Raw genomic sequence first — 16,706 nt, 5'->3', positions numbered from 1 at the left:
AACAGATATGAGGAGTATTTTGCTTGACTGTATTAGAAGATCAGTGTTGGGGTCGGACGTACACTATCTGAATGCATGTCAACTTTAATCAAGCATAACTCTTCACCAGCATCAGATTCATTTGTTAATTCTGTCTTATGTGAAAGACAACTAACCAAGCAGTATGTATAAAAAAAAATTCCAGTTTAGAATTTCTCTGTTTTGTGTAACTGATCTTCATAGGGGGTCGGACGTACAGTGTGCACATATTTTGCACAGTGTACGTCCGACCCCTTCAAAGTGTACGTCCGACCCCAAATAGATCAGCCTGTAACTAAAACAAGGCAATGTTTATCAATTTCTTTACTTCAGTTCTTTAAAGATCCATCCTTTAGCTAAGAGCCAATACTAGAATTTCAGTACCAGCATCACACAAATCACAGAGATTTTGACATGAACTTTAAAAGCATAAAACCTGCTTTTGTCTGATGTACGTCCGACCCCTCACATTTTTGCCCATATTTTCTATTCTTCATATAGCAGCCTGGTGCTGTCATGGTGTAATGATAGCCCAGGTCACATGTTATAATATACTGGAAAAAATAAAACACTGCTATTAAATTAAAGGAGATACAGCTCTTAAATGTGTCCGAATGTACGTCCGACCTTTATGGAATGACCCACATGCAAAGATTATGTGATACTGTATCATATCTTCTTTTCACGTTTCACTGATCAATATGTTCTTTGTTTTTTAACATTTTTGTCCAGTCACTTGTGAACTGTCATTTTTCTGTCGTAAAGTAGAATCTGACCGACCTTCACTTTTTATACTAAGACTCCAAACTGAACAACATACAGTATTTCCTTCTTCCCCTAATATCCATATCATTTGAGACCATCAGACTCTAATGTATTGTTCTGTCCTATTGTATTGTGTCATTTATTCTCTCTGTAGGCCTGTAGGTTCCCCAACGATCTTGTCCCCAATTCATCAACTCACTTCAGGATGCCACTGTGCTTCCTCTTCATCATTTGTTGCGTGTAATACTAGCATCAACCATATTAGTTGTCGGAACATTTGCATGTTACATTCGCCCTGCACTGTCAGTCAATCGCCACTCACTTTTATCCTGATTTTGCCTCACTTTCTTTTGATCTAATGCTCCAAAGAATGTCATCTCATTGGCTTAGTCCACCCAAAGGTACGTGATACAAAGTTTTATCTAACACATAATTTTGTTTGCTTGTGTTTTGTTTGCTTGTCCAAGAAGTTTGCAGTGCAAATAAAGAGATAATGGGTCAGATGCATGCATAAAATGTTTCATTTGCTGCCAGCAAACGCTTCAAGCACAAGCAATGGCTAGCCAAAGCAGAAGGTCATGACTTAGCAATTGCTTTATTTCATATGCATAACCTTTGCTTGTGCTTAAACCATTTTTTTTGCCTTGAGAAAGCAATTGCTAGTCGTTTGAAGTGATTCAAGTGACATCACGCTTGTGCAAACAGTACTCACAAAACAAAGGCGGAAATCAGATCTTTTCCTTAGACGTGGTGTAAAACTAACTTGTTTCTAACTAATAGTTGGCACTCAGTTTGCACATAAGGAAGAAAACATGTTACAGGCTACTTTACATCTTGGGTTTCTCTCTTTATAGAGAACATGATTATAAGACTCAAATGTCCTGATCAAGCCTAAAAACCTCAAGCAAACGCTCAAAAGCACAAGCAAATTTTTCACCTTTTTGAATAGGCAAACACTTCATAGCAATAGCTTAATCGTGAAGCAAATGCTAGCAGGCAGTTAGCAATAGCTTGAGCTTTCTAGCAAAGGCATTTGCTCATTCATTTTTATGCATGCGGAATTAAGCAAAAGCCTAGCAAAAGTTCTTTTTATGCATTTGACCCAATGCTAAGCCTAAATCCAATTTTCTTTTTTTTATTCAATAAATATTCATTTTCATGACAACATGATGCAAAGTGGTTTGATAGCATAAAGCTCTTTTCAATATGATATTACTTATAAAATACAATGTGAGAGAGCTTGAGAGCTTACATGTATGCATAGATCCATTTGGCATGTCTTTTACTGTGATTGTATTGCGCAATAATTTGCTCTGCCGTATTCGCGCTCGTCTTCTACACATGAAGACACCAGCGAACCTGTCACCATTCATGTTTGCTGGTGTCTTCAGCTATGTGTGGAAAATGAACACGAATATGGCACAGCAAATTATTGCGCAATTGGTGTAACAGCCAACAAACGTTTTTCTTGTATCTGGAACTACGTAATTGTTGCTTATTTCAGTTATTAGTGAAAAGTTGCAGAGACTAGTCCAGCATTTTTTCTCTTTGAGCCATTCTTTTCTACATACTGAAGCTAAAAGGTATCAATCATTTTTAATTGTTAATTTAGAGAGTGTACTTTTGATGCATATCGAAAGTACATGTACCAATAGGACATGTTATCAATGATTAATGAGGCGATCTCTGTGGCGATTCCTGATCTTCAAATTGTCTTCAAAAGCTCTGATCAAGGTACTTTATGCGGAATGTGCATATTTTTGTGTAGGCAGGCGATTGCGAGCCAGTAAACAAATCAACTGCACATAGTACTTGTGCACTCGCGGCAGTGCCGCGACACATACGAGTGACATGAGGGACCAAAATGGTGAGGTTATCAATGATTAGCTGATGTATTTTAAGTACTTTGCAGTAAGAAAGATCACTGGTAGAAGTAAAGACACAGCATCGGAAGTCTTTGAGTTGACTTATGATGACAAATAAGTCAGAAAAACTTGAAATATTACAAGTAGCTACACAAAAAATATGTAGTCCGTGGCTGACAGTAGATCTCCATTTATCAAAAACTGTCAAATTGAAAACGGTTAGTGGCATGGGTGGTCGTTTGCCGGATGGAAAACGTTTGATTACAGCTTTAGTTGTTGTTTTGCTTAATGATGCTGTGTACATCTATTTATTTTTGCTGTATACAGACATGTGCTTGTACATGTAGATGTTCTTTTACAAAGCTGTTTTTCAATTTCAAAGATATGCACTAATTTTTGTTTTGGTTTTGTGATTTGTTGTGATTTTTTTAAAATGCTATTACACTGCTATAATTCTCTCATTGAGCGTAGGATCGCGTAATATGTACTGACTTTATCAAATCAAAGGCTGACTAGGCTATCAGTATCAATGAGTCAAGTTCATATTTGCTGATTCTGTGTTCAACCTCATTTATTATGTGAATTATTGTAGTTATTATTCTTACGTTTCATATTCCCATTTGCGTTTCTGTTATTAGTCTTTCGTTCTGTAATGTGCTTTGTGTCTGATGAAAAGGTATTATATAAATAAAGTGTATTATTATTATTCTATAATTTTGGCATGATATGTGCATGAATTCGCAATGATGAAGTGATATGTACACTTTCTATGATTGATTTGACTCACCCCCCCCCGTTTTAATAGATAAGATGCATGTACATGTGCACTCTATCAAATAAGAAAATGATGATGATGATGCTTTGATGCCAATGAAGTTTTTATTTATTATTCACTTATAAAGTGAATTATAAAAACTTCATCGGCAATCAAAGCATTATCATCAGCATTATTTTGTTTACTGAAGTCAATACGTGAAACTTTCAGATATATATTTATGCACCAGATCTAGATATATAATATTTTGACAATTAACCTTGATTTAAAAGACTTTATCATGAAATGATTGTTTGCTGCAACTACAGTCTTTTACCTTTAAGATGAAAAAAAAATGACTTCACTATTAGTAAGCCTACTATAAGGCCTCATCATGACCAACCATTGCTGCTCTTGTGTTAACTCGAAAACCTTTGTTCTGACACCTGCCTGAGTAGGCTTCGTCTACGCGAGCAAATTTAAAGACATTTCAAAACTCAGTTGTGTTAAATGTCGCATTTGCAATTCTGAAGGTCATAACATCTGAACTTATCGCGTTTCCAATGCATCTTTTCTCAACATTTATATTTTCGTTTGAATTGTAATTTGAAAAAAGTTTGCTTTTATGACCGCGAAAAGAGGACATTGAACACACTCTCTCATTATATTCATATTTCGTAACAACATTTTCAATCATGATTGAAGATGCTGTTTAAATTTGGAAACCGACATTGAACACACCCTAATTCTTAATTGGGTGAATGAATGAAAATAAAATGGATATTACATTATAGACCAACGGGGGGGGGGGGGGGGGGTTCATCAATGCTGTCAGCACTGACTAAATGTGATCAACAAGTATGCCTCCATGCAAAGACTAGCACATACAGAACTTGCTGTTCCAATACGAGAGAGCCTTCAGTACACAAGGCATGAGTAGGCTGCACATTCAGACCCTTAACTCGAGCGAAGGGTTTGCCCAGCAGACTAGATCAAGACTGTGATGAGTGGATGAGTTGGCAAATTACCCAAGCCATTAGTTAGGGTTTGAATCATCTTCATAACAAATAAGTAGTCTGATTAGTCTGCTAAATATTGACTCTACAATGTAGCTCTACATGTAGCTTTTAAATCTGTGATTAAAAACAAAATTTATATGGGCTAGCTCAAAGCTAAAAAAATAAAAGTGCATGGAACGCAGGTCCCAGAACTTCTTAAATTCCCTACTGGTAGTGTACATGTAGTTTTACTCTATTGAACCCATGGGCCCGTATTCTGAAGTTGGGTTTAACTTAGACTGTGGTCTAACTCTGTGCTAAATTTATGGAAAGTGTCAAGATTTTTATATAAAGTTGTATGTTAATGTTTTGTATGTTTACTGTGCTCTTTCCCGATTCATCGATGGTGAAGACAATCATCTATTTATACTTCCAACACAATTATGAATGATTTGAGAGCAAAATGAGCTGCAATATGATATCTCTACTTAGTGATTTATGTAATAATTGGCTAGCCATACTTAAACCACAACTTTAAACTAGGCCCGGTTTGAAAGTCCATTTTTGATGCACGTGTACACGGCGTGTTTTTCGGTCGTGTACACGTGTACACGTTGTAAACACTGAGTGAGAGTGAGTTATGGTATTTTTTCAGTGTTTCCTACATGTAGCCTAAGTCACGGTTTTAAAGCTTACCTGAGAAGTTAGAAGTATCAATCCACAAAAATTGGTGCAATTAAAAAGTTTACTCAGCTTAGCAGCGCATTAAATTAATAAAGAATGCAAAAGTAAATCAGTGCAGGGCCCCTAGTTAGCGCCGACGTTCGTTGGATGCGCATTTTGCATACTGTACCGTACATGCATGCACAGATCGCTGCAGAATTATGTGTAACTGAAGTTATCGATTGATTTTCATTATTTTATTGCCAATTTGAGGAGCGTGTGCTTGTAGTCTTGTAGCACATGTTTATGAGCGTATAACACGTAACTGGAGCAATGATCGCTGTCGCAATTGGTGATTCTCAAATTGGCTCTAAAAGTGATTGAAGAACGCTTTCGAGAGTCTCAGTTACGTGTTATACGCTCATACACATGTGCTACAAGCCTACAAACACACGCTCCTCAAATTGGCAATAAAATAATGAAAATCAATCGATAACTTCAGTTACACTCAATTCTGCAGCGATCTGTGCATGCATGTACGGTACAGTATGCAAAATGCGCATCCAACGAACGTCGGCGCTAACTAGGGCCCTGCACTGACCGGAGCATACCCATTTCGTGTGGTACAAAAACTTGAGTCTCCAGAATAAATGTGGATTAAATTGGCGATTTTGGAAGTAAACTCACTCTAGGTTAATTGAAATATATTGACATATTAGTGATTAAAACATGTGCAGTGTCTGAGAATTAAGAATTAATGTGAGGCTGTGAGCTTGTTCACTGACTACAGTCCCACGCAAGCTTTATGCAGATGCTACCGTGTACACGGTGATGGAATTTAGTACACGTGCACTGACTTGACCGTGCGTGTACACGTGTACCCGTGTACACGTGTACCCGTGTACCCGAAACGGGCCTACTTTAAACCCGACTTCAGAATACGGGCCATGGACTGAAGTCACTGAATTAAGTCAAATAAAGAAAACATTCAATTTGATTTCATTTACTTCCACAATTCATTTTTCACAAATCAACAACAAAATAATCTGAACCCATATAGTATTAATAGAAAATGACATTTAAAATAGTAATAGTAGTAAAGTATTATTGAATTTCTACACTATAATTTTTTTTTAATCCTTGAGTTTTCCTTGGTATGCATGTGCAAAACATGAGGAGATTACAGTGTTGACCTCCATTCCTTTCTTAGAACTACTTTTTACAATCATGATAGAGTCTATAGGAAAATCTTGCTATTAAACTCTCATTGATGTTCTTTGTACCTTTTATGATGTGTAATTTATTTTCCCCATAGATACCTCCATAGTCTCACTACAGTGCATATAAAAAAATAAACTTTACACTTTGAGATAATCCTTTAAAATGAATATCCTGAAGCTTTTTCCATAGTTATAGATTGTTATTGGCCTCTTTAAGCAAATGATGACATGGCTGTCAGAAATTCTTTCTGTTTGAGTGAGCACTTCCAAATACACGTAAAAAGTTTGTGAAAACTGATTTTCACAGAACTTGGAAATAGTTATATAATGTGGATAATAAATAGTATAAATAATGAACGTTTATGAGTGCGGTGGACTGAATAGTTCATAGTCTACTGTGCAAACCCTTCACTCAAGTAAAGGATCTGAATTGCAGCCTACTCATGCCTTGTGTACTTAAAGGTAAATGCTAGTTTTGGTAACGATATCAAAATGAGTTCGTACAGAATCCAATGAAATGACCACCAAAGTGTCTGTTTGTATAAATAAAACGCATGTGCCAAAGAATTCTGGAAGAAATTGTGTAATTGCTGAGAAATCAGCAAATAAGCACAGGAATCGGGTAGGGCGTCGGGCCGACGCCCTAAGCAATAATTATACATTGTCCCACGTGCGCTTATCTGTGTTGGGGATCTTCGGCGTGAACATTTTTCAGCATAGATTTCAAGATTTCACAAAGTTCAGTTAATTGTAACAGTACCAGATCTAGATCCTCGATGATATACTGACAATTAAGCCTTGTTTTACAGACTTTCTCATGAAATCAGTGTTTACTGCAACTACTGGAATTTCTCTTGAAGGTCCTCTCGCTCTGTATTGAAACAGCAAGTTTTGTATATGCTAGTCTTTGCATGGAGACACACTTGTTGATCAAAGTTCAGTCAAGGTCTGTGCCTGCACTGCAGACTACATGTAAATACTTCATATGGCGAAAGATGAAATGATCCATTCAACTCTGCCATGTCCCATTGAATGGATTCATTTCATCTTTTACTGCCGAGTTGAATGGATCATTTCATCTTTCACCTCATGAAGTATTCCGTCCATTGCATGAATGGAAATAATTTTTGTTTATTTTGTTTCATACCTAAATATAGATCCTTTTACTATATGTATGAAATTCATGAATTTCGATGCAAAATATGCTCGTGCATTGCGAGCTCGGTCTGTTACTGATTGCGTACATGCTCTGCAAACACGAATGGTTTTACTTGTGGTGCCTGCAGTTTTGGTGCACGTTTTATGACAATGATTGTAAAATGGGCTGAATGATCGATATCAGACAACCAATCAAATGGCAAGGAATTATCTATGTGCCATATAATACATGTAGTAGCTCAGTCTTTAAGTGTTAGTGCACATGGACTTTAGCTAAGAAGATTAAAGATATCTTGTACCTTTTAAACTTGTTTTCTTGCCCAAAACACTATATCAAGCAGTAGCACCAATGCTAGTGCCCTCTCCCCCACCCCCATACACCTACATGTATACCGTTGTGATGATACATGGTTTACATGAAACAGTGGTTTGCATGAAATTAGCTAAGGTTTGATTTTTCTTCTGTTATTCTTTGTTATACCTAGGGAAAATAGTCACTTTTTTGTTCGCCCTTTTCCTTTGACACATCATGTAAATAATCGTTTCTGCGAAAAACGATTTCTGGAAGCTTTACAGAAGTAGAGTTCACTCAAGCGTAACATTCTTCCTGAATTTTTACTTTCATCTGATAGATGAGACCCAAATCCAAGAATATATGGGGGAAAAAATTATTCCCATCAGGGTGCTACATCATTTTTTTGAGGCACTTGTCCGGTCGGGCAAATAAATTTGTAAAGAGTTGGAAAATACTTGCCTGAAAATATGTGTAAACTGCTTGCAAAAATTCCTTCAAAACAAAGTTTTACGTTTACCACTTTAAAACGAAGTATTGCAGTTTTATACCATTTTTTTTTTCTTTTTAACAATGAATTGATGTACCTTGTAATTTTTTCAAACTGATTTTATCTTGGCCGTCAAGACTAAACTTTAGTAGCGTATATGCAATTAAATAAATATCCTCTCATTTGTACTTTGTAGGTGACCAAGGCACACAATAAAAAGGGGAATCACTGAAAATAACGAAAGAACGAAAGAAAGAAAGAAAGGAAGGAAGGAAGGAATGAAGGAAGGAAGAAAAAGAATGAAAGAAAGACAGAGTAAAGAAAAGGAATTAAAGAAGAAACAAAGAAGGGATGGTGAAAGGATGAGAGTAATTGGTTATTAAAGAAGAAAGGAAGTATAAGAATGATAAGAAAAGAAGAAGGAAGAAAATAATAATGAAGGAAAGAAGAAAATGAATGAAAGAAATGAGAAAAAGGGAAATAATGAAGCGAAAATAAGGACAAAATTATGGAGGAAAATAAAATAAAGAAGGAAGGAAAGAAATATAGGAATAACGGAGAGGAAGTGAGAAGGAAGTAGGCATAGAAAAATTTAAGGAAAAAATTAAGACAAAAACAAGATAAAAAAGGAAAGTAAGAAAAGAAAGATAGATGGAATGAAAAAAGAGGCATGAAAGAAGGATCGAAAAGAGGATGAAAAAAGAAAGATTATCTCCTTGACATGTATCTTTTATCAATAGTACGTGAGTGAAATCCAGTCCAATCCAATAGTCATTTGATATAGCGCTTATTTTTCCTTTCAGTTACAAATCACCATGGGCGGAAATCCCAGGGGGGGGGGACAGGGAGGACGTGTCCCCCCCTACTCAAAATAGTAGGGGGGACACAATATCAAATGTCCCCCCTACTATTTCTGGTCTTTTATGATGGTAAAAATTAATCATTCAAATTCGGAATAAAACGTGTATTTTTGTTTTTTGATAACCTTTTTTTTTTTTTTGCTTATCAAATTTATTCCCGTCGAAATGACCTGAAATTTGGGGTGATAACCTTTTTATTTTTGCTTGTCAAATTTTCCAGTCCCTTGTCCCCCCTTGTACCTTTTGGAATAGATTTCCGCCCCTGCAAATCACTGCACACAAACTACTCCATGCTTGGGCCACTATAATTCAACACCTCGGAATATGATCATTTGAACTTGTAGCTCCGTTGGAAGCCCCTTGGTAGCTCTACATGCAATATTTCCTGTATTTTCAGTATTCTGAGCTGAAATTATAAAGAAATTCATGTACTTGAAGACAAGAACTCTGTGATTCTGTAGATACATGTACAATCAAGGAGAAAGATATACTGTAAAAGCTGTTATTTTCGCTTACAGAATCTTGGGTTGTTGAAATTGTGATCAGAAAATGTATCAAATATTTTCACAGCATTTCAGAAGCAAAAATAGTGCAAAACATCAGCAAAAATGTGCTCCTCACAATCACCATGCTGACATATGCTTTGTACATGAATATGTCCCTGTAAAAACAGTTACAAAGTGTGAAAAAGGTCGCTTGAATTTCACTTTTTTTGTACCTTTAGATTTTAAAATTCATCATGTCACAGTTTGATCTGTAAGAGTAATCTTCGGAAATTGTGTGTTCTTTTTTTTTTTTAAGTTGGTTTCAGTGCAAAAATGTTGAATTTGGTGAACAAAATCTTACAGTACCGGTATGCAAATAGCTGTCATTACGTGTGTATAAAGCCAATCAGATGACAATAAAATCATATTATTTCATGGAAAATACATTGTAATATTGCAGTGAGTGAAAAAATATTGATAAACACATGCCAGGAAATAATTCAGGCTCTGATATTGTTTGAGAAAAAAAATGAAATTCTAGCTAACTTTTTGAATTACTTGTTCAACCTTATTTTTAAATACTTTAATATATAGGTGCTTATCTTCATACTTGAACTACACAGGATGATTGCAATATAGCAAAGCTTGTTTAATTCGCGGCTTATCGACAGTTCGCGAAATCTGTGAAAATAAAACCCCCGTGAAAGTAACAGCTTATACAGTATTGATATTTTGACATTTTCATGTAGGTACATGTACAATCAAGGAGAAAGATATATTGACATGTAGGTACATGTACATGTACAATTATGCAGGCCTATACAAATTAAATGGGGGAAGTGGGAGTGTTCCCTACAGTGTAGGAGAATTTTCTGTATTTTTGCATGTACAGAGCAGAGAAGAGAAAGTTTGTTGACCTTGCTGTAGCCTGATCATAAATAGTGTCGGCCTCCAGCTGTTTATCAATGTGTATGAATATAGGGCACAATGGTCATTCCACAGGAGCTACCAGCTCCATGGTGTTCCTGCCTCGTGTGTGTAGGTGAAACGGTTAATATGATATGATCTTGATATGATCATTGAGCTCGTAGTAGCTGGGGGGGGGGGCACTTACATTGACGAGTGGATACCATGCGAGACCAAAAAACATGTAAAAAGGATGTCTTTTTCAAGATACGGCATGTTACGTACGTAACGTGATAAGGGTGTTAAAAACACAAAAATAATGAAAAAAGGGTATCTATTTCGCAAGGAAAGTTACGTGTTTAGTAGGGTCAAATTTGCGGGGATGATACATATAAAACAAAATCAAAATGTTTTATAAAGGATGTCCTTTTCGCCCCAAAACTACGTGTTTAGAGTCCAATTTGCGCAAGGTGTGGAAGATGGGGTACTAAACCAAATCATGTTAGGCAAAACTGACGACCGAAGGACCCGTTACATAGCAGTAAAATATTCCTGTACTTGTTTAGGGGTTCAATGCAGGGAATATTTGCCAAGAGTATCGTTTTGTTTCCAATGCATTTTCAGAATATGAAAATTACGTGTTTAGGGTGCTTTTCGATACCCCATGGTTGCGCATGGTATTCACTTGTCAATGGAAGTGGCCCCCCCGGGTAGCTCCATGATGTGATATAGTGGAGAGTTGGGTAATTAAGGCCCCCTATTCCATATTTCCAATCATATCTTTTTATTGCATAGCAGTAGAAACATGATTAGATGTCCAGTAGTACTAGGTATAAATTAGACCTACATTATCCAATAGTCAGCCTCATTTGCATGTTAATGAGCATTAAATGTATCAGATGGCCCTATTTGCCCCCATTGAAATGGGGCAAACGTCTTATGAGGCCCCAGGACGTCACATTAGTCTCAGGAATCTCAAAACCGTTTCCAAATAGTCCAAAATCTGCCTCAGAGACGTCTCCAAGACTAGTCTGATTCCATTCTGTCTAACCAGTTGGTCTAACTATCTTTTGGTCTATGTAGCACTTCGACTATTCACATTTTGTCTAATGCCCACTTTGTTTTATACCGTCCATTTGGTTTATGACCACTTGGTCGCTCTCAATAACAAATTGCTAATAGACTAAATATTTATTTCAGTCTGGAAATTATTGTAATAGATAGAGTCTCATTAATATGATAAGTCTGCACTGTGAGTTGACTGATTTGCACTATCATGTTTTGTTTTAGAAATTCTTCAATGCTATTTTTTCATGATAACTTTGAACATTAGTTTCCAAATGAATTTGATTTGAACAGGAACTTGTGAATATCCCTAATTTTTAAATAAACACAGAAATATCAAACCAGGAGTGGATTCAGGTTTTTCCAAAGGGGGAAAGGCACATTTTCTGAGAAAAATTCGACTATCGACTAGAAGAAGAAGTTTTCACCCGTAATGGAAGATTTTTTCGTCACGAAAAATTTGACAAAAACAAATGTTTTCACCTAAAATTGAAGGGTTGAAGTGAAGGGTCCACAAAAATATGACAAGCGAAAAGAAAAAAAAAGAAAAAAGAGAGGTATATTCTCATTACCAAAAAAACTATTTTTCCATTACAAATATATGCTGTTACTTTCAAAGGGGGGCAAACTTGTGTAAAAACAGCATATTTACTTTTAAAATATTGACTTTTGCTCACAACCAGCTCGTGCCTCCCCCTTCTGGATCCGCAACTGTATCAAGCTTTGTGTTTGTGTTGGAATACTGTGTGGGCATGGGATGCGGCACTGCGCATGCTTGATATATTTTCATTCATAAATTCTACTCTTGGCCGAGGCTGGATAACATCGCATGATATGCAAAGTGTACATGCCCCCGGTAGCACTGAATACCATGTTATGCGAAATTCAAGTAAAATTTGCATGTCCATTCTTCTCCAGCCTCCCAGCCCAGGTCCTTGACTCTTGGTCGGCGCATCGGGCGATGACACTAGATACTAGAGTCTTTGGCTGGGTTCTGAGTCCAACACATTGACGGTAAAACCATCCAAGTGTACAGCTTGGTCCGCGACATTTGATTAAATTTAATGTGACGGAATGTTACAGGTGCAAACTGGGGACTCCCAAGTCGTTGATTTTCGAAACGGAGGGCTCTAACATGAATATTTCGTTAGGGAATATCAGCATTGATGAGGTTCTTGTTCAATGTCCATCTTGGCACATGTAATGCTATCCCACTGTACATTGCGCGAGTCATGTACATGTACTTCCGCCGGCTGTCGCGACCGTGAGCGGAATTTACGAGTGACTGCAGGGGATTTTTAACCAGATTGGCTGATTGATTGGGATTATGTCATTGGCACCTCGCATGCGACTAAGGGAACTTTTTGAGTTATATTTCCTTCTAACCTCCCACTTCCCTGCTCTATCTAACCCTATGCCCTGTTACCAGAACAAGTGTTATGTCTCCCCTGAAGCCATTCATTTCCACTCACTTTTCATTCTTCAAAGTTGGATTGGAGGGGCTGAGCACAAAAGCTCTTTGTCATTTGAGGACAGTTAAAGGGTCTCACTATTATTGATTGGGGAGGGGGTAAAATAGAAAAGGGGGTTGCAGTTAAGTGTGTCTGGTCATGCTTGTACATGTAGAAGTACCAAATGCTTGGCTTTTTCTCTGAAACTTGAAGATAAAGTTCTCTAGAAGTGCTGCAAGCTATGTATATGTATACCTGCTACATGTATGTGTTGATCCATGGAATCATGGTTGATCCGCTTGAGTGCATGAAGTGTGTTTCTTGAAGCATTGGAATATTAGTTTTTCTTCATATTTTGGAGGAGTTGATCAATATGAAAGGTGTTATGGACCTATTCAGTGAGTATATGGCATAATATAGACATCATCTCTCACAGTGTGCAGGATAGGTAGATTTGTATATTTGTTCTACATGTAGGTCCTTCCAAACTCTTAAATTGCAGAATTTTGATGCTCTCTGGAAAAGCGTTAGAAATGAAACATCAAAAGTTACAACTGCACACTTTAGGCAGTGCTGCACCATCCCGAGTTTGCTCAATCTCGAGATTTTAGCCTGATCGGCCCTCTTGGCGATTAATCTCGAGATTCAAGAAACCCTGTATTCACCATTGCAAGAAGAGCGATTCCTGCTCGAGGGAGGCATTGATGCATTATGGTCTGACGCTGTGAATAAATAATCCCGAGTGCGTCTGCACCTACGAATTAGCGTGATGATTCCAAGTTGACTTGGGAGTGCAATCTCGAGATTAATCCTATGAACTAGCGCGATAATTACGTCTTTATTGCAAATAATCTCGAGATCCAGATCGGGATAAATTGCCGGATCAGAAATACCGCACTAATTTGAAAACTCGGTATGGTGCAGACGGCCCTTTTGGAAAGTCAATTATCTGAGTTACCTTATGTCATGAGATGTGGCTTGAAGGGATTTGGAGGTATGTATCGGTTTTGTGATAGACCGTGGTTATAGGGATGTTCCAGGCTGACAATATCTATATCTCAATAAAGAGATTAAAATTCACAAAGCAAAATGCTGAAAATATGAGCAGAATCGGATAACAAATAAAAAAGTTATTGAATTTTAAAAATTTGCATAATTCCGGTGTTCAAAACAGTTCTAGGCATGTCTTCATGAATATTCATTAGGTGGGCTGATGATGTCATACCCCCACTTGTTCTTTTGTATTTTTATTATATGAAATTAAGTTTATGCAATTTTGTATGTCACCAAGAACTAACAACTGATTAAGTGTATTAGTTATTTCTTCCTGCAAATAATTTCATCATAATGGAAACACCTCATTTTATGTATGAAGATTTTTCTCCAGAGGGAGAGTAAAAAATAGAAGAAAAATTCAAGTATTTCTGAGACCTGTTCAATGATGGTATATCTGATCAGTCTACATGGGTCAAACAAAACTAACGCTTTAGGTATTATGCCTATATTTCAAAGCATGCACATGCATAAAAATCTGCTTTATTTTTGTTTTCTTCATTTCACAAATGCTATTAATCAATGGACTGACATGCTTGCACAAATGCATTTCACAACAGCACTCACTGCGAGTTAGAGTTAATCGCTTCTCTTATGTTTTGAATCGTACGTACAGTTTACTGGATACAGTGTGCTTTCATTGTATTCCCCTTCAGTGGGCCGTACCTACCAGGGTTTGTTTACAACTGTACCAATTGCTCGGGTTTCCTCTCCCACACCATACAAAATAATGTGGTTCCCTCTCGTTCTTGTTTCGAGAGAGGTCATACCTTTTCTTGTCTATGATACTATTTGGAAGGTTTCAATAGAACATTGAAATGTCATCGCCACTGGGGGAAGTTATCCGGCACATTTTTCACGCAGGTGGGTGTGCTTAAATAATAAGCCAAGATTGTATATTGTGCATTTTGTCCACAGATTTTGCTGTAGTCCCAGCTATTGTATACATGTTGTTGGTATTCTTTAAATGAATAAGAGTGTTTGGAAGAGTGCATTTGATTGTTCATTCTGATGAATGAGTGATTCATTTTTTTTGCGATGATGATATTTGAACGATTTGTATCACAGCCTTGATTGAATCACAGTACAATGTAGGAGCTGAGAGGTTTCTTTATTCTTTAATAATGAATATTCTCTTTTTCTCTGTATATGGAATTCTTGAAATGCAGTGTTGATTTGTCTATTCAATTTCTTTATCCGATTTATTAACAAAGATTGTGCTAATTAGGTATTATGCTCATGTTTTCATTGTAAAGAAATATTAGTTTTCAATAATAAATTTACAGTTATGAAACATCTTGCAATGAGATCTCATGAATTACCTGAAACAGAAAAAAGGCATTTCCTCTGTCAGTCAAATGGTTTCCAAAGCTAATACTAGCATGGATCCCACGAAGCTTTTTGATTTTGAGGTCTAAAGGTCAAAGTCACACTGACATGTTCTCACCATAGTGACCATACCCTTCTGAAGTCCTTGTTAACCCGATAACTTTATTTGAACTTAACCTAGGTTCATATAATTTGTTGTGTATGATGCTAGCATAGATCCCAGTAGTTCTATTGATTTTTAGGTCAGAAGGTCAAAGGTGAAGTCTCCACCTTCCACTTTTCTTACTTGACAACAACTCCATTTTTCGTGTTACAGGCAGGCATATTATGTGCTTGCATTAGCAACACTCTTGTTTATTAAATCATAGAATGATTTCATTTTTTTAGGTCAGGGAGAACTCCCGATATGACCTGAAATTATTAGTGGTGTGTGGCTTGCCCAGGGGGGGAAGGGGGCCAATTCCATTCATGATTGGATACCATGCGCGACCATGAGATCTCAGAAAGCACCCTAAACATGTATTTTCCATATTCTGAAAATGCACCCCTTAACAAGTATTGGCGTGTAAAACCCTACCCTTAACAAGTATTGGAAACAAAACGATACTATTAGCAATTATTCCCTGAATTGAACCCCTAAACAACTTTACAGCGATATTTCAATATTTTGTCACGGACGTCGGTTTACCTACATCATCATTGGGTTTAGTACAGTATAAATACAGAAAAAAATAAGTCTATGTTTATTCTTAGAAAATATAAAACAATCCCTGGGGGGGCCACTTACATTGCTGAGTGGATACCGTCGACATGCGCGACCCCAAAAACACGTAAAAAGTATGTCTTTTTCACGATAGGGCATGTTACCTACGTAACGTGATGTGATCAGGGTGTCAAAAACACAAAGATAATGAAAAAAGGGTATCTATTTCGCTAGGAAAATTTTGTGTTTAGGGTCGAATTTGCGGGGATTATAAAACAAAATTAAAATGTTTTATGAAGGATGTCCTTTTTGCCCCAACACTTCGTGTTTAGAGTCCGATTTGCGAGAGGTGTAGAAGGTGGGGTCGTACTAAACCAAATAAGGTAAATAAGCTAACGACCAAAGGACCCGTAACAATAAAACATTCCTGTATTTGTTTACAGGTTCATTTCAGGGAATATTTGCCAAGAGTATCGTTTTTTTTTTAATACTTGTTAAGGGTAGGGTTTCACACGCCAATACTTGTTAGGGGTGCATTTTCAGAATATGGAAATTACGTGTTCAGGGTGCTTTTCGAGACCCCATGGTTGCGCATGGTATCCAATCGTGAATGGACGTGCCCCCCCCCCCC

General features: G+C 37.0%; 1 protein-coding gene across 5 annotated transcripts in view; it reads left to right on the top strand.

Annotated features, from left to right (window-relative positions):
• The window catches only part of LOC121419399 (transmembrane and coiled-coil domains protein 2-like), an 87,403-nt gene that overhangs the window by 8,102 nt on the left and 62,595 nt on the right, over positions 1–16,706 (top strand). Inside the window, exon 2 of one of the 5 annotated variants that reach the window (XM_041613878.1) lies at positions 1,153–1,184. In XM_041613878.1, coding sequence (XP_041469812.1) covers positions 1,154–1,184 — 31 coding nt within the window. In that variant the 5' untranslated portion in view covers position 1,153. Of the gene's footprint in view, positions 1–937; positions 1,185–14,745; positions 14,908–16,706 lie in introns of those variants that run through there. The other 4 variants (XM_041613863.1, XM_041613870.1, XM_041613857.1 and 1 more) reach the window with 4 other exon arrangements.

The sequence above is a fragment of the Lytechinus variegatus genome, chromosome 1, assembly GCF_018143015.1.
Source record: "Lytechinus variegatus isolate NC3 chromosome 1, Lvar_3.0, whole genome shotgun sequence".
NCBI classification, from domain to species: Eukaryota; Metazoa; Echinodermata; class Echinoidea; order Temnopleuroida; family Toxopneustidae; genus Lytechinus; species Lytechinus variegatus.
The sequence above is the reverse complement of the archived record's forward strand: the minus strand, read 5'-3'. Positions and strand labels throughout refer to the sequence as shown.